The 27,495-nt window shown below is 39.9% G+C and overlaps 1 protein-coding gene across 8 annotated transcripts in view; it reads right to left on the bottom strand.

Annotated features, from left to right (window-relative positions):
- The window catches only part of MEF2C (myocyte enhancer factor 2C), a 215,140-nt gene that overhangs the window by 93,640 nt on the left and 94,005 nt on the right, over positions 1–27,495 (bottom strand). For all 8 annotated transcript variants that reach the window (XM_063129637.1, XM_063129628.1, XM_063129629.1 and 5 more), the window contains one exon: positions 5,306–5,509. In XM_063129637.1, the coding sequence (XP_062985707.1) occupies positions 5,306–5,509 (204 nt within the window). The remainder of the gene's footprint in view (positions 1–5,305; positions 5,510–27,495) is intronic.

Here is a 27,495-nt window from a genome sequence, read left to right as displayed (position 1 = left end):
GGTGGCCATGCATCCTCTTTTACAGTCCTCTCTTTGAAAGGCTGCCTAGTCCAACTCTGGTTTAAAGATAAAGAATCATCAGAAGGAAAAAATAGGCTTTGAAGTTGCCCATCAATAGCACCTTAGCATCAGACTGAAAGGCAGGCACACAGGTCACCTGGCCACAGGCTTCTGCACTAGAGTGAGATTTACTCACTGTTAATTTACTTCCTTCCTATTTAAATTCAATTGTACTAATTATTTCTAGATTTTTATCTATAATATAAACTACAGTATTTCTTCGATTCTAAGACGCACTCCCCCCCCCCCATATAAACATCTCTAAAAACGGGGTGCATCTTAGAATCGCGGGTGCATTTATTATTTCTTAGAATCAAAGCTTTTTTTCTGTTGGTGGTACTGAAATTAGTGTGTGTCTTACAATCGATGGCGTCTTAGAATTGAAGAAATACAGTTGTATAGGTAGTAAGCCTATCTACACCAGTTGCTGGGGAACATGTGTGGGAGGGTGCTGTTGCACCCATGTCCTGCTTGTGGGTTCTTAGTCAACAGCTGGTTGGCCACTGTGTGAACGGAATGCTGGACTAGATGAACCCTTGGTCTGATCCAGCATGGATCTTCTTATGTTCTTATATGTAGATTTTATGTAAATTGCTGCTCTCTTTTGTCCTCTTTTCTGATGAGGCATTTCCTCTTTTTGGGGAAGTTGTAAGTGGCCACCCTACATGAAATACTCTATTGCAATGAAAGTGTGACCATATTAATAATACTTTCACACATAAAATCCTATACAAGGTGGCTTGTTGTGTTTTTGCCTGAGCATTTCAATTTTGAAACCAAAGGGAGTAACTAACCTTTATATTACTAGTCAACTAAGGGTGCAATCCTATCCAAATACATCACCAGGCCCAGATGGTATCCATCCTAGAGTTCTCAAAGAACTCAAATATGAAATTGCAGATCTCCTCACAAAAATATGCAACATGTCCCTAAGTTCAGCCTCTGTACCAGAGGACTGGAAGATGGCCAATGTAACACCAATTTTCAAAAAGGGATCAAGGTGGGATCTGGGAAATTACAGGCCAGTTAGCTTGACAACTGTTCCAGGTAAATTGGTTGAAAGCATTGTCAAAGACAAAATTAGTGAGCATAAAGAAGGGCAGGTCCTGCTGAAGAAGAACCAACATGGCTTCCGCAAAGGCGAGTCTTGTCTCACTAATTTACTAGAATTCTTTGAGAGTGTCAACAAACATGAAGACAAGGGTGATCCAGTGGACATTGTTTACTTGGGCTTCCAAAAGGCTTTTTATAAAGTCCCCCACCAAAGACTCCTGAATAAACTTAGTAGACATGGAATAAGAGAAGAGGTCCTCTTATGGATCAGTAACTGGTTAAAGAACAGAAAGCAGTGAGTAGGAATAAATGGTCAATTCTCCCGATGGAGGGAAGTAAATAGTGGGGTCCCACAGGGATCGGTATTGGGACCAATTCTTTTCAACTTGTTCAATAAATGATCTGGAATTAGGAGTGAGCAGTGAAGTGGCCAAGTTTGCAGACGACACCAAATTATTTAAGGTTGTTAAAACACAAAGGGATTGTGAAGAGCTCCAGAGGGATCTCTCCAAGCTGGGAGACTGGGCATCCAAATGGCAGATGCGGTTCAATGTTAGCAAGTGTAAGGTGATGCACTTTGGGGCAAAAAAATCCCAACTTCAAGTATAACCTAATGGGATCTGAGCTGGCCGTGACCGAAAAAGAAAGAGACCTTGGGATTGTGGTGGACAGCTCTATGAAAATGTTCACCCAGTGTGCGGCTGCTGTAAAAAAAGGCAAACTCCGTGTTAGGCATTATAAGAAAAGGAATTGAGAATAAAACTGCCAGTATCATACTGCCTTTATACAAATCTATAGTGAGACCACAGTTAGAATACTGTGTACAGTTCTGGTCACCACACCTAAAAAAGGATATTATAAAGCTGGAAAAAGTTCAGAAAAAGGCAACTAAAATTATTAAGGGGCTGGAGCATCTCCCCTACGAGGGAAGGTTACATCAACTGGGACAGTTTAACTAGGAAAAAGGAGGCTAAGGGGAGACATGATAGAGGTGTACAAAATTATGCATGGTATGGAGAATGTGGATAGGGAAACATTTTTCTCCCTCTCTCATAATAATAGAATCCGGGGTCATCCGATGAAGCTGATTGGTGGGACAAATAAAACGAAGTAATTCTTCACACAGTGCATAGTTAATTATGGAACTCACTACCACAAGATGTAGTGATGGACACCAACTTGGATGGCTTGAAAAGGGGGTTCGATAAATTCCTGGAGGTGAAGGCTATCAATGGCTTCTAGCCCTGATGGTTGTGTGCTATCTCCAGTATTCGAGGCAGTGAGCCTGTGTGCACCAGTTTCTGGGGAACATGGGTGGGAGGGTGCTGTTGCACCATGTCCTGCCTTGTTGGTCCCTGGCTGATGGCTGGTTGGCCACTGTGCTAGACTAGATGGACCCTTGGTCTGATCCAGCATGGCACTTCTTATGTTCTTATGCTTGTTTGGACAGAAAAACAACCTACAATTCCCAGCATGGAGGAATACTGGGAGATGCAGGACTTTTTTCTGTCTAAATATGCCTAGGATTGCACTGTAAATGATTCACAAAACAATTCCACTTCTTTGCAGTGCAATAAAAGCATATTTTTAAAAAAGTACATCTCTAACTAGGCCATGGAATAAATGCAAGGGAGGGGGATGGGAAGCCGTTGTAGGTTTGTGGACGAGTCCATATTAGGACATAAAAAGCCACAGAGAAATTCTAGATGGGCAGGGAAGGTTCAAGAGCTCTATCACATCAGACAGAATGCATCACTATTATTTTAGTAATTTGCCCAGGGCACCAAAATGCCAAAATAATGGCAATGAATTCCACATGTGGACTCCTTTCTCATTTTTTAGTCAGGACTTCAATGAGGGAGAAATGCAGAGATAAAGGTCTGCTGTAAGTACTAAGAAACGATCTTAAAAATCACTATGACATTAAGAAATTATTCATATCTCCCTCCCTCCAAAAGGTGGCAAAAAGTCAAAATGACGCCATACCCAAACCCTTTATCTAGGTGATTGTCAGTCTCTACTTAAACATAATCTTTGGGCTTTATGGAAGGCTTACTTGCAAACGCTGAACTCTTCAAACCTTATGGTACCTGTGCAGTCCCTACACCATAACCCTAATCAGCCCTGCTGGCAAATCAATCGAAGCATCAGCATGGGTGGTACAGTTATCACAGGAAAGGAACATATAAGCTCCTTTTTTATGAGACTGCTTTGTGAATTTCTGGATTTGCATTAAAGCACAGAGCCAAAAAGTGCAGGAAGCCACCAAGCAGACAGGCATTTAAATTCTGGCTCCACTGACATCAGCAGCAAAATTCCCTGAGATGGCTACACTGAAATGCGTATTTGTCAAACCTGGCTGAAGTGACTCAACTATTTCTTTACATTTTTGCCTAAGGTACTGCCCTAAGATTACAGAGTAAATGGATGGCAGCAAACAAGTACTACAAAGCACTTGGGAATCAATATTCTTCTATTATTCTCTGCAAAGCAGCAAAATATTTATTTCAAAATATACTGAACAATACATTAAGGTACATGTATGAGCCAAAGGTATAAATGGACTGCTTTACTCATCATGGTTAGATCCTTAACAGAGCAACTCCATTCTTTCTGAAAGTGCGCTCTGAATATCCTTTGCTCTGCTGGCAGACCCCTGGCAGAGCAGAAGGCACGATGGAGGCGAGCTTAATCTTTCCTCCTCCTCCTCCCTGTTGCTTTTCTCACTAGACAGGCTATTGAGAGTGGACTTCTCTAAACGAGCAATTTAGGGCAGGCTTGTGACTGGCTACTCATGGAAATTTGTGGGTAGTTTTGACGATGCCATGAATCTCCTGCACATATCCCACTCGTTATATTATATATTATTATATTTATTCATATCCCGCCTTTTCCCCAGTACTGGGACTCAAGGCGGTTTATAAAATTACAACATGTACAATTAAAACATATAAATATAAATTACAAAATTTAAAATACAATTAAAACTACAGTAAAATTAAAAACATATTATTATTATTTTTTATAAAGCTGTAACAGATTAAAAGGGGGGGGGGAATCCAATACATTAACACAGGTCCAGTATAGTTCCAAAAGCCTGATGAAACAAAAAAGGTTTTGCCTGCCTCCGAAACTGTAGCACAGAGTGAGGCAGCCTAGCCTCCCTGGGAAGGGAGTTCCAGAGTCTTTGAGCAGCCACCGAGAAGGCCTTCTCCCGCGTACCCATCAGGCATGCCTGGGATGTTGGTGGGACTTCCCTTCCCCGGGTTATTCCATTTTAAAGAAAACCTTTCTACTGTAATATCTTGGGATTTCCTACTGTGTGCAGCCGAAGTTGTGCTAGAAAACACCCACTAGAGGGCGCTGCTCCATTCAATACTCTGAGCACTGAGAAGTTTTCAATTACAGACCATGTGGTTGACCATCTCCTCTCATGCAATTCAGCTCATTACAATTTCGCAAGGGAAGCAGGAAGCAAAGTGCCAGTAAGTGAGTGTGATTTCCCTTTAATTAAGAGAAGCCCACTGTCTAGTGAAGTCATGGCAATGGGGGTAAGGGTGGGAGCTGCGAGGCATCAGGATGTTGCAGATCCCCAGTGCCTCTCTTTCCTACCGCGTTTCCCCTCATTTGCATCTTCACTCAAGGTAAGAGATCTGACCCCAGGTGAGGAAACTGCCGTGGTGCTTTCCATGGCAGCTGCAAGGGGTGGAGGGAAACACTCCCCATTCATTTTCCCTCTTCCAAGGTCACAGCAGTATCTAAAGCTTCAGAGGGGAAACACTGAAATTTACTACGGTCCCTGGGATACTCTCCCAGGACCATGGAATTGCTCCCTGAATGATGTTTAACTTGCAACCACATTACAAATTACAGTGGTTGGCAAAAAGGATGCCTTTAAATGTGAATCCATGGTTTTAAGGAGCAAAAAAATTGTATTTTGTGCTTATAGTGAGAAAGGTGTCTGAATTTGATAGAAGTGAATTCTTTACAAACATAAAATGGAAACAAAATTAAGGTAAACAAGTGACTGAAGTAGTGTAGTGTTCTATCCTGAACTGAATAATTTGTGAGTTGTAGAATGAATATCTAGTAATTTCACTTGAACTTCAGCAAATTGCCACAAAGAAATTAAAACCAGTTTCCAACTTGCAAGAGAAGGTATAGAAAAAATTTGCAAGAGATATATTCTTACCTCAACAATATCTGAATTCGTTCGACTCTCATGTGGCTCATTGTACTCTGTATACTTCAGCAACACCTTGTCCATATCAGTGCTGGCATACTGGAACAGTTTGTTGGTGCTATTGAAGATTATTAGAGCAATCTCACAGTCACACAGAACACTCAACTCGTAAGCCTTCTTCATTAACCCAAATTTCCTCTTCGTAAATGTCACCTAAAAAAATGTAAAAATAAAAGCAGAAATCAGGTCTGTCCCTTAATAGCTCTTTTGGTTTTCATGAAATGTTACATTGCAGTTCCTACAATCTCTGGTCTTTAATATGTTACGGGTGGAAATGAACCAGTCAACCTAAATATAATGCAAACATACAGTATAAATACGTTTGAGGACCAAGTAACTGAGGAAAGAAATCTGGGAAGCATATTCATTAGCGCTGTGCAGAATCCTGCCCCCTATTTTCGGGTACTTTTTCTCTCCCCTTTTCTGCTTCTTTTGCAGGGAGCAGGAGAATTTTGGAGAAATTTTCTCCTTGGGGAGGGGGGGGCAGCATTTCCACCTACCTTTTAAAAGTGTAGGCGGTTGTTTAGGGGGTTTCTTTCTATTTTTTTATTTTTAAAGACAAAACAAAACCTGGCACTGAGAGGAGCCCAGCAGTCCTTCATGAATGCCTATTAAAGACCATGTGACCTCACCCTCTCCAATAGGCATTCAGGAAGAACTCCTGTGCTCATGATGCATGTGCTGGGGGTGGTTTGGTGTTTTTTTTAAATTAAAAATAGGAAGAAGACCCCCCAAAACTTCCTACAGTTAAAAAGGTATGTAGAAACACTGTCCCCATCTCCAAGGAGAAAAATTTCACCTCTCTCAAGGTCTTTCGCACAAGTTTTCGTCTCCCCCCCCCCCATGACAAAAATTGAATAATTGAAATTTTCAGCACAACGCTAATATTCATTAATCTGGGCTGGGTGTTTCAGGTCTTATTTACCAATTAAAAGACTGGAACAAGAACTTTCTGTATAATAATGTAATTCAGCATACTTAACGTTGACCATACAGATGTGAAATATGTTTTATATGTTTTCAGTATTATATACTTTCTGCTTCTCAGTTACAAAAAATATATATTGTCATCTTGACTGCAGCCCTCTCTCTCTCTCTCTTTCTCATTCTCCACAGTGGAGAAAGCAGCTCTGTGTCCATGAGGGCTTCCAGACAAGGCTTTTATCCTACATCACCCAGCCTCATTCATGGAATTTTTGAAGGGGGAAGGGATCAAGACGTTATCGTATTCCACTTGTAGCCTCTCTGTGCTTTCCTAATGCTTCTTCCATCTTTTTTTCTTTTCTTAGTGCAGAAGATCCATTAAGGAGAATAAATAAATAAATAAATATTGTAAATAAATACTGTAAATAATTAAAAAGCACAGAATAGCTGCAGAATGCCTACTAATTAGTAGTGCTAGGGACTGTCCATGTGGAACCACCCATATCCCTTTGCATGTGAAGCGGCTCCTGCCACTAAAGTGACCCACTTCATTATTATATTAGCTCTACATATTCATCAAACATACAAAGGATAGCACTTTGACTTCATTTCTTTTCACATCATCCAGTGTCAGCAGGGTATTAATTAAGAAGAAACTAACATACCAACAAACTAGGCATATATGTGAACTTATAAGTTAAAGTACAAAATTAAGTAAAAATGGACTGACTGCTTGCACCTATTTCCCTACCATCAATGCCCTCCCAGATTCTTCCTCCTCTTACTATGTCCATCTAAGATAATTGTGGTTTTTTACTAGTTATAATAATGTTCAAGTAAAACAATCAAAACTAAATAATGTCAGGATTTTCACAATTATTTTTAAGAGATTCCCTTATAATAGTTGCTTGGAAAAGGGATTCCATTCATAAATACAGGACCAGGACCATAGGAAGCTGCCATATACGAGGTCAGACTATTTGTCTATTGAGTGTAGCTTGCATGGCTCTCTGTGATCTCAAGCAGAGGGACTTTCACATCACCACCTATCTGTTCCTTTTAACTGGAGATGCAGGGATTGAACCTTTTGCTTGCATGACATGTGCACTACCACTGAACTGTGCTCCCTCCCCAACTTTTCCATGTCCCCTTTTTACATTTTGAACATAAGTACGGAAAGCATATGCACCACAGTAATGGAAATGCACTTTACTTGGTGAAATACATGGAAGCAATGCCCAGGAAAAGATCATGACAATGGTGGTTCTTTGTGCATTACATTTTTGCCACCCTCTATAAAAACAAAACACTTTGGTTAAAAAAAAACCTCTCTGCAGTATAAGCCTATCTTAAAAACAAAAATGGGACCTTTCTTTGTGAGTTAACAAACACCAGCAGTTTCTAAAGCACTTAGTAGCCAAATCAAAGTTTAATTGCTATGACATGACGACTAGTACATTTGCTGTAAAGCTACTTAATTAGATGCTGGTTACTCTCAGCTCTTTAATGCTATAAGGAAAAGTACCTCTGCACATGGATCTCTGCAAGGCATAAAAGATTCCAATGTACATTTGTTCATAAAGCTGTTGTTTTATCTTCTTACATGCCTAATGCAGGCTAATGCTAACTACTACCCCAGCCTGCCATGAAATCTCAGCTAGTCATGCCACAGAAAACGTGACATTAAGCCTGTCTAATCCCACGAGCTAGTCCATCTCAGAAACATGTGGCTAGGTGCCAGTGCTCCGCACATTTATTTTCCACAATGTAGACTGAGTGATTTTATACCTTGTCATCTCAATATTTTGTTTCCATTACAAAAATATATTTTACCAAAGCATTGCACCACAAAGGTAGCCTTAAAATCATTTTTTAAGCCAGTTCATATATTGCTACTGCACTCACTATACTTCCATCCACCCAGCTTTTTTTTTTCAGGGCAGCTTGCTCCACCACCCGGTTAAACCATAACAGTTGGATTTAAATTAGTTTACAGGCATTAACTCAGTACTTCATCTTAACCAACAAACTTGGTGGACTGCATTATGTGTTAGCTATGATCTACAAGCCAATGTGTACACAACAGTCCAGTAGCACATGATCATGTGAATGGAATTAACCAGGTTTAACTGTGCTGTGGATTGGGACTAGCTCACAGGTCCCTTTGGAAATATGCTGGATCCTAAAGAACCCATGTGCTCTCATTCCACCAGCCCATGCTCTAGGCCTTTGCAGTAATTGACCACCTATGGGAAGGTTCTTTCTTACTGGACTCCAACTGTCCAGGTCACAGTTTATCAGGCAGAAACCACTCTTGCATTCTCCTTTCTCCAATAGCCATAACACAAAGGGAAGACAACAGGGCTAATGTGCCTTTAACAGTGGTATAGAAGAGAGAAATTGAATTTTGAACTCTCGCAAGCAGTCTTGGGCTTTGCTAGAGCTAAAGGTGGTAATATGAATATTCCTGCCTTGAGAGTATACATAGGTAAAGTGCTCCCTCAGCAGACCTAAGGGGGAGTATAAATTTGGGGCTTAGCAAAAATAAATCATTTGGAAATTACCCCAAATTAATTTCTTAAAATACTACTTAATTTACCCTCATCTAGTCCAACAGGTATTCCTAGGGCATAGACAGGGACTATGCCAGTACAGTTTTATAATTTTTTAGCTTTGTTTATGTATTATTTTAAACTTTTTAATATGGATGGTTCTGGGATACCTAAAACCCTTTTCAATTGGGGACAATTGAAATCTTATAGACATAATACTTGGGTAGCAAACTATCAACAGCAAATGTTAGCTTTTGATTAAATACCCCAGGTTCTCAAGAAATGGACCCTAGATCAGATTTGAAGACATATAAAGAATAAAGTGGGGAATTCTATTCCCAATAGGTAATTCAGAAATCATTGTTTTCCCTACAGTTGCATCTCCTAAAATTAACTCATGGATTTGAAACTTATTTGCATGAGCTATCAGTCACCTCATTTAGAAAGGAATTCCTGACACTGTGTTTTCAAATGACGCTTTTGCAATATTTAGAGGGATGCTACTGTAAAATCCCGGTTGAACAGTGGATCTTTATAGCAGGAGCTCATGTAGCAGAGGATCTTTATCATTTCTTATTATACTGTTCTCTGTATTCTGAACCTAGGGCAAAGTTTATTTCAAACCTGTTAAAGGAAATATCAGATGCAGATTGTAAGCCTATGCGGCAGGGTCTTGCTATTTACTGTGTTATCTGTACAGCACCATGTACATTGATGGTGCTATATAAATAGATAATAATAATAATAAAGTTATATACCTGTTCTCTGATGCGGACAAATTTGTGACAGATAGAGTTGCAAAATTCGCAGAGTGGCTGCCCAAAAGTTGAGAAGATTTGTGGAGGCTAATATGGTGATCTGTAATTATGTAACTAACCTTGAAAATTTTAATCTAACAGTAGTTTTTATTTTTCTATACTTATCGTTATCTGTAAAGTTTTATCATTTGAATTCATAATTTAAAATCTTTTCTATTGTTGAATTTGTGTAGGTATGCCACTATTTCTGTATTTTTAGTGTATGCATTTGTGGATCATATGACCATGATGGTTGAAACAACAAATAAATTCAAATTCAAAATTAAAATTGAATTTGAGAAGATGTTCCTTGCTGTGTTGGAGAAAAAGCTACCCCACCTCTTTCCCTATTAGAGGCACACAAATCCTCTTTGACTTCTAGAAATACTCTTTCTGACATTGTGTTTGTTTTTTTAACAGCAACAAAAAACAATAATAATGGTGCCACTGGTGCCAGCTCAGGTCTAAACAGGAACCATTTATGGGTCCTAACCTTACCTTACCATTGAAACTTCATGCTACTGACAGACCATGAAAGAGCAGGATTGGAAAATCCCTGCCCTCCTACTGCTTTTTAATCGCCCTGATAATGAGCAGAAGTGTGGTTAAAGGATCCACTAATCTGAATTGATCTTGACTATGCACCCCCAAAAGCACTTGAACTTCTGATGTCAGAATGGACTTCGAATGGATCGAATACGTGTGTGTGTGTGCGTGCACGCATGTGCATGGGGAGGCTTCTTTAAAGCTGTCAGACTGTTTCACGCCGTTTCAAGACTATCTCTGCTTTGTAGGAAATGACAATATGATTTACAAGTGACATGAGTTCATCCGTGGTGTGTTTTTTGTTTGTTTTTAAAGAAGAGGTTAAACAGCTCAGGACATGGAATGGGTTGGATGCACGAACCCCACATACTGTGCTGCAGCTAAAGCTATTTTCAATCAGACTTACAGACCACAGCACTGGAATGGGAGTGCCTGTATATAGTATCGTTTCTGTTGCAGAGAAACCTCAGAATTTAGCATGTTACAGCTTCTCACCATCAAAGTACACTCTGGGACAGAAATATCTTTAAGACCACTGTTTGTGTTTACAGTTAGGTGCTGCTGAACATTTAGGGAGACCACATAAATGTGCTCCACAGCACATACTAATTTTCATAAGATTTGTCACAGACCATTGCAAATGATTTCTTTTCAATACATTGCAAATTAAAATGCTGGCAGAATAACTTAAGGGTTTATTTAATTATTTGATTTAAAACGTAAGCTTAATTGCTCAGAATTGGATTCATTAGCATCTTCTCAAAATGTATTGGATAATGATGTTACAATTGTTCACCAAGAGATAAAACTGGTTTTATGCATCTCTGTTTCTAAACTGAAAGAAAAATTTCACTATTCTTTTAAAATATGCCACTCATTTCCAGCTAAAATCTTCAGACTTTTTTTTTTTTGCACTTAACGGAGTATCATCACAAATCATTAATATCTCATACTTTTACAATGACCTGTCATATGAATGAAACTATTATTTTGGTGACAGTTACATAGGAACATAGAAAACAGCCATGTACTTAGTCAGACCATTGGTCCATCAGCCTAGTACTGTTGGCACTGACTGGCAGTGCCTTTCCAGGGTTTCAGGCAGGAGATTTCCAACCTTAACTGGAGCTACTGGGGACTGAACCTGAGAACTTCCTCAGGCAAAGCTCCTTAAGTTCAAGAACTTCAGAAATTATTAAGGACATTTTGAAAGCATTTTAGAGTGAATTTTCTTTTTGCAGTAGTCATACATTAAAACAAACATCTATTCACTTTTTAATGCACATGAGTAATAGCAATAAAAAAACCCAATATTTTAATATATTAACTGCATAATTAGACTCCAGTCTGCTATGTTAACTATTCAACTAATTAAAATGATGAACATTGATCGAGATGGCAGACATGTTATTTTGTTCAGCAAAAGCCTGCTGAATAAGGATTTAAAATAAATTATTATTTATTATTTATTATTACTAATAAATTATTAAACATATTGTCTCGTCATCTTAGTGCAAATCATCTTGATTCCCCAAGTATGTGACTCTGTGCTCATGAAAGAAGTTCTCACTGGATTGACTAATTTGCACACCTGGAAACCCTGCAGCAGCCTTCCCTACCTGGTGCCTTCTCGATGTTTTGGACTTGAACTCCCATCAGCCTCAGATAGTGTCGCCAATGGTTAGGAATGCTGGGAGCTGTAGTCCAAACATCAGGTTAGGGGAAGCTGCACTATAATATTTTGTTGGCTTTAGTAAATTTTCTGCAAGATTACTACTGGGAAGGGTAGGGAAAAGCGGGGGGGAAGGACAAACAAGAGTTAGACTCGGTTAAATAGCTTGCAACAAATTTATTTATTTATTTTATTACATTTATATACCACCCCACAGCCAAAGCTCTCTGGGCGGTTAACAAAAGCTAAAAACAGTAAACATTAAAATTTAAAAACCATCAGAGACATAAAAACAACAGTATAAAAAACAGCAGCATCAATTTAAAACAACAATTCTGGGGTCCATTAAAAAACAAACTTAGCGTTCAATGCCGTTAAATGCCTGGGAGAAGAGGAAAGTCTTGACCTGGCGCCTGAAAGATAACAATGTTGGCGCCAAGCGAGCCTCATCGGGGAGATCATTCCACAGTCAGGGGGCCACCACCGAAAAGGTCCTCTCCCTTGTTGCCATCCGCCGAGCTTCCCTTGGAGTAGGCACTCGGAAGAGGACCTTAGATGTTGAGCGCAGTGTACGGGTAGGTTCATGTTGGGAGAGGCGTTCCATCAGGTATTGCGGTCCCAAGCCATGTAGGGCTTTATAGGTTAAAACCAGCACCGTGAATTGGGCTTGGAAACGTATAGGCAGCCAATGCAAGCGGGCCAGAATCGGTGTTATATGCTCAGACCTCCCTGCACCAGCTATCAATCTGGCTGCCGCATTTTGCACAAGCTGCAGCTTCCGAACCATCTTCAAAGGCTGCCTCATGTAGAGGGCATTGCAGTAATCTAATTTGAGGTTACCAGAGTTTGGACAACTGAAGCTAGGTTATCCCTGTCCAGATAGGGGTGTAGCTGGGCCACCAACCAGAGTTGGTAGAAAGCACTCTGTGCCACCAAGGCCACCTGAGCCTCAAGAGACAGAGATGGTTCTAGGAGAATCCCCAAGCTACGAACCTGCTCCTTCAGGGAGAGTGCAACCCCATTATTGGTTTCAGCTTGTAATAGAATTCTGGTAGGGGATCCAGTAAGTGAGCAGCCCGCCTGCTGTCCGATCCTTCCACCCTGGTTCGCACGCCAGAGGCCTCAGTGGGGAGGCAGAAGGCAGGTGCCCGCATCACGGTGCAGGCTGTTAAAATGAGCCCCTTCTCCACTGTCCTGGGGCACAGCAGAACTGTAGCCCCTCACTTGGCTGACTCTTGATGCCCACGCCCTGCCAATGTCCCTTATAGGGCCCCCTCATGGGAGAATGGGGAGCCCAATCCAGCTCCCCCTTACCAGTGGATCCAGCCCAATGAATCACACACCTACAGAGCTGTGGCAAAGAATTGCAAGCCTTTGTAGTGTACCTATCCTTGATACTTGTCCTGCCATAATGGTCCATTATATACACCTGGGTTAGTGTTTCCAGCACTGTTAACCAGAGATTGACCTCAGTCCATAGAAAGGATTAAACTACCTTGAGGTGGGTGGGTAAGTCGGTGATGGCAATTTCAAAACTGCGCAGAAGCCCAGCTTTTACAAGCCACAGGCAGGCTACAGGAAGCTAGCCTTCCCTCTGGTCCACTGGCTCTCTGCTGTTCCCTTCTTTCCCGCCAGGACTGTGCCTCTCTCAATACAAGACGACTTTAAGGTAAGCTGGGAGCTTCATCTGTATACAAACTGAACACCATTTATTTATTATTCATATACTGCCTTTTCCCCTTCCAGGAACCCAAGGCAGCGCACATAATCCTCTCCCAGTCCATTTTGTCCTCACCACAATAAGGCTGAGGCCGGCTGGGTTGAGAGTCTGTGACTGGCCCAAAGTCACCCAGTGAGCTTCCATGGCCAAGTGGAACCTGGAACTCCTGACTCTTAGTCCAACACTCTAACCACTATACCACACTGGCTCGTGGTGCAGGCACAGCATAGGCATATTGCTGCTTCAATCAAATATTGAAATGGTAGCTTTCCCTACTACATTGAATCATGGGGCTGCCGGGAATGAGCCCACCTGACTAGCCGTTGCTCAGTGGGTGGCAAGTGCATTGCACATGGGATAGAGATGGTTTATGTATTTATAAATGTTTCTTCAATGAGACTCTACATAATGGCATCCTCAAAGAAACTCTCTAAGTATCAGAAGAGCATTTATAAACAACACAGTACAATCTGATTGGCAAGAGACAGTTCATCCAACAAGTAGCCAGATCACCTGAGGCTCACCACAGGGAGTTTCAGAAGGGAGAGCCTGGGACCTCAAAGGTGGAATAGGCAGACACCGAAGAAGAGGGAGGAGCTTGGAAACACCTTTTTCTATCTTCTACCTCCAGCACCAGTCACTGTCCTCTTCCCCAAGTGTTTTCAACATCTAAATAGTATTATGCCATTCCATCACTTCCATATAAACAGAGACAATTTACAAAGAGAAGAACAACATGATGTGGGGAAGGGGGTTGGTTTAAACTTTAGAATGGCAGAGACACTTCAGGCAAAAAGTTTATCTCCTTGTTTGCAAGTTCTAACCAAAGATTTAGCTCCTTCCCCTGGAGACCCTGAGAAGGAAACTGAAACCTTGAAACGTCAGAAAGCTAAAACCTTGAAACTTTAGGTCAAACTCTCTGAGCTAGGGAGGAGGTGGAGAACAGATTTATTACTGCAGCAACTCACTCTAGCCTTCTCAAAATGAACGTAAATGGACCAAGGGAAGACGTTAGCAGAGGTTCAATATCATATGTGCTGCCTCCTCCTCCCCTCCCCCCCCCATAGCATGGGCACAACTCAGTATTGATACATACTTACTTGTATGGACCTTTCCTTCTCTGTACCTAATGAAAAAACACCCACCCTCAAGAGGATAATTGAGAACAGCACAGACAATCCACAACTCTTTCCCAGCTATCTTGCTTGTATCACATTCTCTTGCCAGAGAGGATGTGGGGACAGGTAAAAATGGTCAGGATCAATTTTAATTTGGCTTCATTGTGAGTATGCATTCTTCCTTGATATTTGGAAAACTGCTGGTAGGGGTAATTTTGTTTTATGTGTGTATGTGTTAATTTTCCTATATTCCTGCCTTTCCTCATACCACAGATAGTTTGTTAAAAAAGAAAAGATGGAATAGCTGCTAGGAGCCTGCTGTCTGGAAATCCCTTTTCTCTCTTTCTCACTCTGAATTTTCTCACTACTGAAACTTTGTGGGAGATGGTAGACTTGTGAAATGTAAGTCTACCTTAAGGTTCTTCAAGTGTTTTATCCTCTTCTGGAATATAATAAATCATAGGCTTAATCTACACCAAGCAGGATATTGCATTATGAAAGTGGCATGAAAACAGTATATGGTATGTGTCCATGGGCCCCAACAGTTGTCAGTGCACTTCAATACCGCTATAAAGCAGCAGTGTGGCTCCTGCCTTTTATATACTGCTTTCATAGTGCAATATCCTGCTTGGGGTAGATTAGGCCTTAGACATAATCATATGTTCAGCCAGGTAAGATCTGGGATAGAAGCCATTGGTCAGCCATTGCTCAGTGCTTCCAAAACATGGAACTAATTCGTCCGTTTTAACACCCTTTTTCTTTATTGCCTGATGCTTTGCCCAACTATATCTGCATTCTTGTTGTTTAACAACCTATTCTTTATTTCTTTTTCCAGCTCTCATCAGCTGCCCATCAATTTCTGGCCACTATTCCTGAAGCACCATTTTCTGTTATCATGGGGATGATAACAAAAGGGGGGGGGAGTGGCACCGGCATCAGCAAAATATTTTCCCCTTTGGTTAACCTCCCACATGTGTGGGTGGATTTCAGGAAACAAATGGCATTGGGTTCACAGGTTTAATCCTCTTCTAGAGTGTGGTGGTCCTGATTCAAATCAGAGCTATGAGTAGTTACACTAGAGTAAATAAAACAATAATCCTGAACTATAAAATATGCAAATAGTGCAGTGTGTAGGTTGGCTCTTTTTCACTCTGCAGCAACTTGATGACTCTTAGCCTATGGGCCAAACACAAAGTAGCAGTATTCACATACCTAATATCCCCAGGACAGGCTATTCTAAGTAGAGCTGGGCTGAAACCTGCCCGCTATTTTCGGGAACTTCCTCTCTCCCTGTGAAAGAGGCATAGTTTTTTCTGCCTCTTTTGGGTGTGTGTGTGTGTTGGGATTGAGAGAATTTTCTCTTTGGGGAGTGGGGCAGGGTTTTCACATACCTTTTTTTAAAGTGTAGCCGATTGCTAAGGGGCTTTCTTTGTATTTTTTAGTTTTTCCAAAAACACACACAAAAAAAACACCATTGCCTTCCTCTAGCATTTGGATGAGTCCAGCAGTTCTTAGTTTTTAGCCTATTGGAGACCATGTGACCTTTCCCTATCCAATAAGCATCCAGCAAGTACTCCTGGGCTGCTGAAAATGCTGGGGAGTGTTTTTTTTAAAAATAATTAAAAAAAGAAGACACCTCAACAACTGGCTACATTTAAACAGGTATGCCTGCATTTTCACCCCCCCTCCCCCTAAAATACCAAAAATTGAATGGTCAAAATTTTCGGCACAGCACTAATTCTAAGAGAGATGGGAAGAAGCACTTAGTTATTGCACAACTCAGAATTAGAATGAACCCACAGATTACAGTTGCTCACAACAGGACATTTCCACGTGTTGACTACCCTGGCAATGGTTTTACTGTCTAGCATGATTTACCACATGGATCCTCAGGATTTTGTGGCGATTTCCCACACAAGTATCAGGTACTTCTAAGAACATCTGCTATGAAAACTTTCCATACAATCAGGAGGATCCAAGTATCGAGACGTTATAGTGAGGATAATCATCTACAGGAATAAGATTATGCACAAACCAGCCTTTACTTGGAGAGGAAACCGGGTGCTAGGCAGTCACCAAGTATATCAAGCACCACTGAGTTTCAACTTAGTTCTAAGATAGAAATTTGGCCTCATGTGCCACCTGACACTGAGAAATAGGAAAGGTAACTAAAACTTCACAGCCCACTAATATTGGAAACACCCATCAATGACTGCATTTATCACTTCAGGCTGTAGATAGCTAAGAATTCATCCTCAGTCTTGTAATAATGCTACTGAAATAGTAAATCCCCTAACCGAAGAGCTAACTGCCCATCACATGTAAATGTATATAATACAGCCCTGATGTCTTTAAAGAAAAAAGAAAACCAGTTTTCAGTAGGGTGAATTTGGAGCCAAGAAGTAGCAGTGGGGAGAAGTATTTAACTCTCCTCTCCAGCCTGCTACTTCCCTACATCAAGCCCCACCCCTACAACACTTTTTCTCCTATAGGGTTCCAAATACATGTTTGCTTTTCCAAATGATCATTTGGAGCAACAGAAGGCAAGAGTAACATCATGGGACTTTGAAGAAGAGGAATTACTGGGGGTAGGGAAGAGTTAAGCACTACATGCTCACCACTGCCATAAATATTACTTCTTGGCTTCAAATCCATCTTTTAGTTTTTTAAAAAATGGTTTCAGCTCCATTACAGACATCAGTATGTAAGTTGTACTTGGACCATAATTTTCCATACAAACATTAACTCTAATTCCTGCAACGTTACTCACTGTAACTAAAATCTGGTATAACTGTTTCCCAGATAAACTTGTTTTATCATCTCTTGATACCTCTCCTTCCATGACAAGGCAAATATGGAAGTTATATTTTGCAGGACCCGTGTCTACATACAGAGATATATGTACAGCGTAAACTGGCAAAATGTTAGTCCAACTTGCCATTTAATTCAGACTGTTTCAGACTTACTTATGAATCAGATGTGTGTCTTACCAATCTGCACAAAGTATTTAATTTGGTATAGAGATAACTGCCACATGTGAACCAAACTTTAGGGCACAATCCTATGCAAGTTTAGACAGAAAAAAGTCTGACAACTCACAGTATTCCCAAGCCAGTTGCAGGACTGGGTGTTGCAGGACTTTTTTTTCTTTTTTCTTTTTGCCTAAAGTTGCATAGGATTGTGCCCTTAGTCTCTATAATCTCAATATGAGGGGCTCTAGAGGGGCAAGGTACAAGACACCCTATGCCAACTCATCTATACTACTACAAATCTCAAACACCACTAAATAGTAATTTAAGACTATGCTTAGCCTGAACATTTGATATACAAGAAAATGTTTATATAGAAAATAAAGCTTAAAGAAATACAGTTTCTAACATTTATACAGGAGCTTAAAAACTTAAAGCCAAATAGTAAAACAAATTCTACTTTCTTAAAAGCACCTACACTTTAAGGGAGGACTAGGCAAAAAAAAATCCCTCTTGCTTTAGATAGGAGAGGGAGAGAAAAAAATCAAGAGAGATAATTTCTAGGTTATGTTTTATAAACCAGGACTCTATACAGAACCAGAACAACATATTTTGTGTATCCAGAACCAAATTCAGACTGGAAGTTAAGCATACATTATACAAAAAAAAAAAAAAACACTAAACAAAGTTAATAAGAGCAAGAAAACATGAGGAGGTTTTTTTCAGGCATTCACAAGTCTGTAAAGAAGGTCTGTGTCAAGGATTGGCCTGGTTGGGCTCATGCCAAGGCCCACACCATAAGTGGAAGCCCACCATTTAAAGGCCTGGGTCCCTTGCACCTCCTCCTTACCATAGCCACCTGCTTGATCATCTGTCCTCTCCCTCTGGCCCAGAAGAGTCAGTAAGCACATGATAGTGGGAAGGAAGAGAAGCAACAGCTGCCACCACCTGCTTGTTCACTGGCTCTGTCGAGCAAGAGCAAGTCATAGCTATGGCAAGGAGCAGCAGCAAGAGGGGGTCTCACTGAGGAGTGGTGCCCCTGCAGAAGATGTCTTGTCCAAGTACCCCTTTAACAAAATTCTGGAACGAGCACTTTTACCGGCTTATGAGGAGATAATTCACATGGACTTCTGGGTATGTGGTGTTGCTTAGTGGATTTTTTTTTAATCTGCTGCCTGCCTGCCTGCCACAATCTAAGCTGACAGTGGAAAAGCCAGCCACTGCAGATCACTACACACTAAACTGAGTACAGATCACCTTTTCACAAGCAATGCAACCTTAGCTTTTTGAGCACTGGGACGACATGCAAAAGGCTAGCCTTAGCATATGGCATGCAGCTTTCACGTCCCAGGCTGAGCCTGCGGCTGCATTGGTAAAAGTTAGTAAGGCAAACATAGGCTCAAGTGGTCATGTAAATGAGTCCTTAGCAAAAGCAAAAATAGCACCAGTGGAAGATCATCCCAGTAAAAGTGAATAGGAGCTTGCCGAAAAATAAACATGTACACAAACTGCAAAATGATCCTGTTTGTATGATAATTGGAAACAGAGACCAACTAGTGATTTGTAATGAATGAAGTCTGACTGTTTTCTAAGGAGATCCTCTCACATATAACGGAACTTTGTAAAACACGACAAAATTGACTTCTTCCACCTAGAAGCCGTCCCATCAATTTGTGGTAGCAAAAAAGGAACAGCACTTTGCCATTGTTTATGTTTATCTTAAATTATAGCTGAAGCACTGTGCCACTCCTAGCTGTTAATGGCTCAGTGTAGGAGCAAAAATTACTGGTGAAAGGTAAAAGCCACAAATCTACCAACTATGTCATCCACTCTTGTGGTGATAGAAATGATACAGGGTTTTGTTGTTGTCGTTCTCCCACCCCCCCACACCCACCCCGGCTAAGACTATTCCTGTCTCCTCTTTAAAAATTTAGTAAGTTGGCAGAATAATTTTGACCATCCCATAATAACAGTGTTGGTGTCCTCCCACGGAATGGAGGGAGAAGGGACTCACTCTGACCTTTTAATTTTTTTTCTCACCATAAAAACTGGAGCCATTGTGTTATTGTATTTATAGAGAGAAATGAACCTACATCAAGTATGGAGAAGTTATGTTTGTCTATCAATTTACATTTTGTTTCAAAAAAGATTTCTCTTTTTATTTTTATTATTATTGCAAAGGAATTTGAATGTCAGAAAGGCAAGTTTAACAATACTATTTTCAGCCCTGCTCAGAAAATTAGTTGAATCTAGAGTAAGTTTGTTGCACTTAGTTCCCACTGAAATCAGTGAGACTTATTTATTTATTATATTTTAACCTGCCCAATAACAGACGTTCTCTGAGCAAATTACAAAAGCTAAAAAATAACATGTAATACAAAAAACAAACACCCAGCACATGAATAAATAAAAAATAGATAAAAAAAGCCATAATTTGTTTTTGTTTTGTTTTTAAAAAATGTAGAATGCCTGGGAGAACACAAAGGTCTTCGCATGGTGCCGAAAACATAACAATGTAAGTGCCAGATGAGCCTTATTATTAACTTTTTACATTGATTTCAGTGAGACTTTAGTGTGACTAAGTTATTCTGAATCCAACTGATTGCTTTTATCTGAAAGAAAGTATTATCCAACAAATGCTTTTCCATTCCTTATGTATTTCCTTTTTTTTTTTTAATCCAGAAAGTTTATTTACTTCAGGCCACTGAATTTCTGCCTGTCTTTGCTAGAAAATAAAAGCACTTAATTACAACTAGCTTTTACATAAAGATGTACACATCTTTCTTGTAGTATACAAAATCTCCAAGCCTGCACCTCGATGTGTGTGTCCATGTTTTCAAACCATGTTTTAACAAAGGCTCTCTTGCATCCAACTTTATGATTACATTCAGCAGCAGTGATAGGCTGAAGCATCATTGAAGGATTCTCCACTGACAAATCCTCCTTTGTGTAACAACGGGGTAGGACCCATTAAATGAAAGGACCTTTAAAAAGAGCAGCCAGTGACACTTCATCAGCCTGCTGCGATCTTCTTATAATCCTTCAGCATAATTCACATGGACAAGACAGCACTGAGAGAGACAGCAAAGAGAACCATTGTCCTTGACACAAGAATGCTGATCCCCAACTTGCTGAAATAGAGCTGCAAGAAAAATGCACTAAAGTTTTGGCTGCAAAATATGGCATATCCTCAGCCAGCCAGGACCATCGACCAGTCAGTTTTAATCTTTGTAAACCACCTAGAGAGGTTCAGCTATGGGGCAGGAAATAAATGTAATAAATAACAATAAAATGATGATGTTGAAGTATTAAGATGTCTACTGATCTAGTATCACTAACCTCAATGAATGGATTGGGCTTAAACCTAAAAAGCCAGTTTAAGTAAATTGTGAATTAAACAGTATTTAATAAAGGGAAGTTTCCGAGAACATCATGGTTAAGTTAAAAAAAGCCTTCATTCTTCTCTCTCTCCTCTTTCCATTAGAATAGTAGCAGACTAATAATGGAGAAGATCATTAACCAAACTGTTCAAACCGCATTTTTTTAAATTGTACATTTATTTATTTATTTATTACATTTCTATACTGCCCAATAGCCGGATCTCTCTGGGCGGTTCACAAAAATTAAAACATTCAAAGTATAAAACAACAGTATACAACCATAATATAAAATACAATATAAAAGCTCAACCAGATAAAAACAGCAGCAATGCAAAATTAAAAATTTAAAACACCAAGTTAAAATTTATTTATAGACTGTTAAAATGCTGGGAGAATAAAAAGGTCTTCACCTGGTGTCTAAAGGCATATAATGTAGGTGCCAAGCGAAGTTCTAAGTGGTCAAATACAGGACTGCTCATATCCTCTATGATACTTGCCTTCAAGAATAACAGGAAGACGGACAGCTTAAAGATATGTTAATTAATATGCTTCTAAAAATTCAGAAATTATAAGGTGAAACATGTCTTAGTATCTCTTGTTCTCAAATATTCTAAAAGGATTCTCTTTCTCTGCATATTGGATAGATGAGCATTAATCTGACCAGAATCTCTTCATTGCACTGCATAACAACTGTACCACTGACTTATCATGTTGTTTCATTTCGTATCTTTGCATTGGGACTTTCAGCATGCTAGCACATGCTAGTAACTGGTATAATTTTAGATGCTTGAATACATAGGTGGCAAATAGGGATGCTAGACTGAATTTTGAGCCCTACGCTAGATTTAAGAGGAAGCATGGCTGAAGTTTTTAGAGAATTATATAATATGAAGTTCAAAGGAAAACATTATATTTTCAATAAAATATATCCTGCCTAATGCTGCACATGTACTACAAATCATGTGGGTATGATGCACAGTAATGAACAGTACAGCTGACTTTGTAGCTGTATAATGCTAACCCACTTTGGCAAATACAAATACATGTTTGGGTTGAAAACATGTTTACTAGTTAAAACAAAGCTAAAATGTTCATGAGGTAAAGGTCAGAGAATATTTCATTCCCTACTGAGCAAATGGTCAGGAAGCACATTTGTCTCCATTTCCTGTCAAAACAGGAAGAGTGCAACTTCTTCCTCCACACAATGACTTTAGTTTTGCTTCCCACCTCCAGTTCTTACTCCCCCGGGGCCTTCCAAACGAATCCTTAGAAGACAGAAATGATCACTCTTTTGACTACATTTGCTCTAGTTTTTGATAACTCACTGATGTGGTCTACTTTTCACTTTGTCTGCTTGTTCATGGTGAAAATTAAAAGCTATGTGATCTTAATCACATAGAATGTAATGTGTAAAATGTAATAAATAAATAAATAAATAAATAAATAAATAAATAATCTGACACTAGTTCATTTTAAATTATGCTCCAATATAGTTTAGCAGTACAAACACCCCTAGCTTAAGCCTGAGATCCCTAAAATGCACAGGCAGTTTAGCATGTGCCTTCAAAATCTTTTTCAACAGAACACCGTAATGGTCTGGTTTGCATGGAATGAGGAGCCAGCATTTTTTAGAATTCTGGTTTATTGTGAACAAGCAAGCTGCTCAGTCACTCCTGCTTGTCTCTTCCTGCCACTTGCAGTGACTAAACAAACCATGGTCTGAGAGTTTAGCATGATATCCGAACAGGGAATTCCGGCTTGTTCCTCTCCTAACAAGCCAGTCTTAAACCAGGGTTTGTTCTGGCTTATTGTTATGTGCAAACTGGCTTTCACTTGGAGACAAGTATAAACAGAAACAATCTAACTATTTTCCAAACATGACTTCAGTTGTGAGCATAAATTATCTATAACTTCCATTGAAATTAATTGGACTATTGTAAAAACATGTGTTTAAGCTTTAGGTGAAAATATTGGAGCCCTACTTCAAGAAAGAATTAGGTGTTGTTCTGTAAATTAAGAAATTCCATTCACAGTAATCAGGAAGAAAAGGCCTCTATTCAACTACTAGCAGAGACAAAGACTGAAGAATCAATTGACATTAGGTAATATTTTTAATTATTGCAGTGTGAAGTGCACAATACTATTGAGATTTTTGCTTCTTAAACCTCAATTTTAGGCAGAAAATAATTGCTATATTCTCAAGACTGCTATTAAACCATATTAGTTAGTGAGGAACACATTTCTGAAGTATGAAAGGGGGAAATTGTGATTTTTTAAAAAAAGAAAAATGTGCAATATATTCTGCTAAATTAAACAGAAACAAAGTGTCCGGTAGCACATGAAAGATTAACAAATGTATTGTGGCATGCATTTGTATAGGAAAGAGCCTACATCATCTGATGCATGAAATGGGCAGTGAAGATGATGAGTCCAGTGTGGGTGTATGTGTGTGAATGCACATGTGATGCTTTTGCAAGGCAAGATTTTAAAAATGAAGATAAATGGGAAGCAAAGACATCAGATATCAATCCATAAAATTTAAATCACAAGTGATTAAGAACTCCACACATGAGGACTGATCCAAGCACACCCAACCCTTAGTTGCATGACACATCACATATGAGATTATTTCCGTTTGACTTAGCAGATCAAGTTCATGATTAAAGGCAGAAGGAAGGGTGTCAAATCTGTCAGTGAAGTCCAGTTCATATCAAATCTTGATATGTTTGTTTATGAACAAGCAGTGCAGTAGACAACACTTCTTTATCTTTAGATGATGTTCATATGCGTTACATCAGGTTCAAAATAGAATTCTTTCTTGTCTAGGAGAAAAGACCTATACCAAGGTGGCAGCTACTATCCACAGGTGTTCTAGGTTACTGTATTAAAAATAACCGTGGATGGGGTAGGGATGGACATCTGTTTAATTGGGAGCCATCTTTTCAGCCAATTAAAAGATTTAAACTGTTTAGTGTGTATTATTCAGCCTTATAATAAAGTTTCAGTGCTTTGTTTCTGGGGTCAGTTCTATTCCAAGCAGGATATTTCGCTATGAAAATGCTAAGAAAGCAGTATATAAGGGGCAGGAGCCACACTACTGCTTTATAGCAGTACTGAAGTGCATTGACAACTGTTGGGACCCATTGACACATACCATATTCCGCTTTCATACTGCTTTCATAGTGCTATATCCTGCTTGGTATAGATCTGGCCCAGGTCAGTGTTTCAGTTCAGCATCAACAAACCATTGCTATAATAAATTGGTTAGTCTTTAAGGCGCCCTGGGACTCCTTGGTGTTTCGTAGGAATAGACAATATGGCAAATCTTCTAAACAATATCTACTAAATAAGTATTGATTTGGATACTAACTCACTAGACTTGCTACAGTACTGGTCTGATTGAGATATTTATGTTTTAATTTTCTGACATTAAACCAGTTTCATGAGTTGCTGGTACTGGTTTATGATTTCAGTCTTCTGCTTTATTAGACTGAAACAGAATTATAGTGAAAGGAACAATGGATACTTCCATTCTGTATTAATAAAACATATGGGCTGGATCCAAACTAAGTTAGTCAAGGCTGGCAGACCAATTGTATCTACTTGGCCGGGGTGAGGGGTATTCACAGCAGAACCACCACCACGTTAAGTGTACTGCTGATTGACCTGGGAAGCAATAGAAAGCCAGTTTTTCCCTTTGTTTTTCTCCCCAGCGCCACTTCCCTCTGCAGCTACTGGGAGGGAATTAACTATATCAGCTCCAGAGGTTGTGTACCTTTAGAACTTGTGGGTGGGTTCATGGGAATGAGGAGAGAGAGGATCCTGTGCATCCACTGTGTCCCCCAGCATGGCTCATTTCTAACCACACTGCCGTTGGATCACTGCCAACAGCAACGGAGCTTTCCACCCCAATGAAGAGGACATTTCCAGCTGAAGACCTCCCTGTCTGGTATTTCAACACAACGTCTCCGCCCACCCACCCACACACACTGGGAAGAAAGGATTGCTTAATTAGTCCTACAAAAATCAATGGGACAAGTTAGTCACAACTACATTACAATAGGACTAAAGCGTGACTAATTTAGTCTGGGTTCAAATATGACAATCTTGCAGGCCACAGAGGATAGAACAATCTTATTCTTGAAACTGTATGGCAAACTAACAAAGCCAGAAGAAGAATACTAAATCTTCATTTCTTTCAAGGATAGGAGGGTGGAACAGGAAATGATTTCAGTAAAAGCAGGATCCCAACCCAGGGGTTCACTATACGAGTTATTTGAGGGTTGTTTTCCCCTCAAACAAGCCATGCCACTTAGGTTCAGATGACATGACAAGCTGCCCCTGTATAGGTAATTAGGCCAAAAGCAGTCAGCATATGCCGGCATGTGCCACATCTTAAACAAGTCACCATTCCTTGTTTAAGTGATCATGTGAACTGCATCACTGTATTCCAAGTTAATGGAAATTCAGCATTGTTTGTATGTCCAGGGGAGGCGGGGAGGCTTTCAGGAATGATTGACAGGCAAGAAGATTGCTTAATCTCTTCCTTGCCTGCCACTTCTCACCTGCAAATGCTGCCTCCTCGGTTGTTTTCCCCCAGCCACACTTCTGGGTTAAGAGTCTGGCTTGGGGACTTGAACATTCCATTGCCTTCTGAGGCACAGTTGGTGGCAACATGCAAGAAGGCTTTTTATATGGCAGTGTCCCATCCATAGAGCTTCATTTCCAAAGGGGTTAGATAGTCATCCTCTTTTTCTTCTGTTCTGCCAAGATTTGACAATTTTTCTTTTTATCCCGCTATTGGCCAGTGTGGTCGACCACACCCCAACAGCACATCCTAAATCTTTTGTGTCAGTCTTCCACAACTCAATGTTCAGGTAATCAACAACCATAATAAAGGTGTGTTGTTTCAGCACTTCTTATTAAACAGAAAATCAATGCTTTTACTCCTAGGGCTCTGGGGGGGTCAATTGTAGCCCCATTGGAGTGATTGAGACAACAACAAACTACCCAGATGAGGTGCTAAGGGATCAAAGAAAACCACCAAATGACATTGCAATTTATTAGTGTCTTGTCATGTCTGCAGGTGCTTAGCCCAGAATCTGTTTCTTATGGGAAAGGAGCATAGAGGGTGAAAAAACTATATTTTGCCTCTTTTCATAATACCAATTGGTCACTTTTCTTAACATCACCACAAACGGTATTAGGAGTCAATACTATCCCACAAGTTTACAAAATCTCTTTATAAACCTGATTTTTAAAGCATTTTTGTGACCCAGCAAAAGGTTTTTTTTAAACAACAACAACAACAACAACAACATAGCTATCTGGCTTTTGGGGGTCATTTTTGCCCCAACTACGAGAGTCTATCACAGCGCATCCTGGAATGTAACAAGTGAAGAGCAATTAGTGCCATTCAACTGAAGATGCCCAGTAAGCAGATTATACCATCCAAGCCCACAAAGTATCCCATAAAATTCTGTTGCAATTTTAAAACATATGTATGATGCTAACTTATATGAGTGCTCTAGCAGCAGAAAATCTAGTGTGGTGTAGTGGTTACAGTGTTGGACTGGAAGTTGGGTTCTAGTCCCCATTCAGCCATGGAAACCCACTGGGTGACTTTGGACCAGTCACAGACTCTCAGCCCAGCCTACCTCACAGGGTTGTTGTTGTGAGGATAAAATGGAGAGGAGGAGGATTCTTTGGGTTCTTTGAAGGAAAAAAGGTGGGATATAAATGTAGTAAATAAAATAAATAATAAATAAAATCTAGGCCACATAGAGGTTGATAAAGCAACACTATATTTACAACTGATAATTTTTTCACCCGTGTGCCACTAGACAGGGAATTCGCTAAGAAAAACCGGACTCTGTTTGGCACATTGAAAACAACACCACCACAGAAATTCCTCCAAGCCAGAGAGCATTTGTTATTATAATGACTAAAGGTGATGAAGGCATCTGTGACCAGATTGTCTCCACATACATTTCTAAATTGCATATAAGTGACCATTTGTATGCTGCCCCATAACGGAAAATTCTCTAAGGAGCTTACAGTAAATATAAAAACAAACAGTGGCTGATGGCATTTTTTCAAATAGACTGGCCATTGCCTATTTAATTACTGTATTATTTGGAAGCTGAACATCCCCAAAGATTTTAGTCTGCAATATTGTTGATCAAATCCTGGGTTGGACTAGACATGCAGCCAGGTTGCCTGGGACATCAAAGCAGGCAGCTTCAAAACTGGCAGGGCATGCCGTTAAAGACATCAAGAAAAAGGGAAGATACCATCTCTGTGGTTGATGTATTGACGGAAAATCACAGCAACAATGTGCTTCGTGTAACTGTTTTGTGTTCTACTGATGCAGCAGTTGTGAAATGTGGTGACTGTGCATAGGCTGCTCAGGTAAGTATGTTGCAGATCTGTGAGATTTGTTGTTGTTACCTGTAATTCAC

Source organism: Elgaria multicarinata, chromosome 6 (genome assembly GCF_023053635.1).
Source record: "Elgaria multicarinata webbii isolate HBS135686 ecotype San Diego chromosome 6, rElgMul1.1.pri, whole genome shotgun sequence".
In the NCBI taxonomy this organism is placed as follows: Eukaryota; Metazoa; Chordata; class Lepidosauria; order Squamata; family Anguidae; genus Elgaria; species Elgaria multicarinata.
Note: the sequence above shows the minus strand (reverse complement) of the source record. Positions and strands in the feature narration are given on the sequence as shown.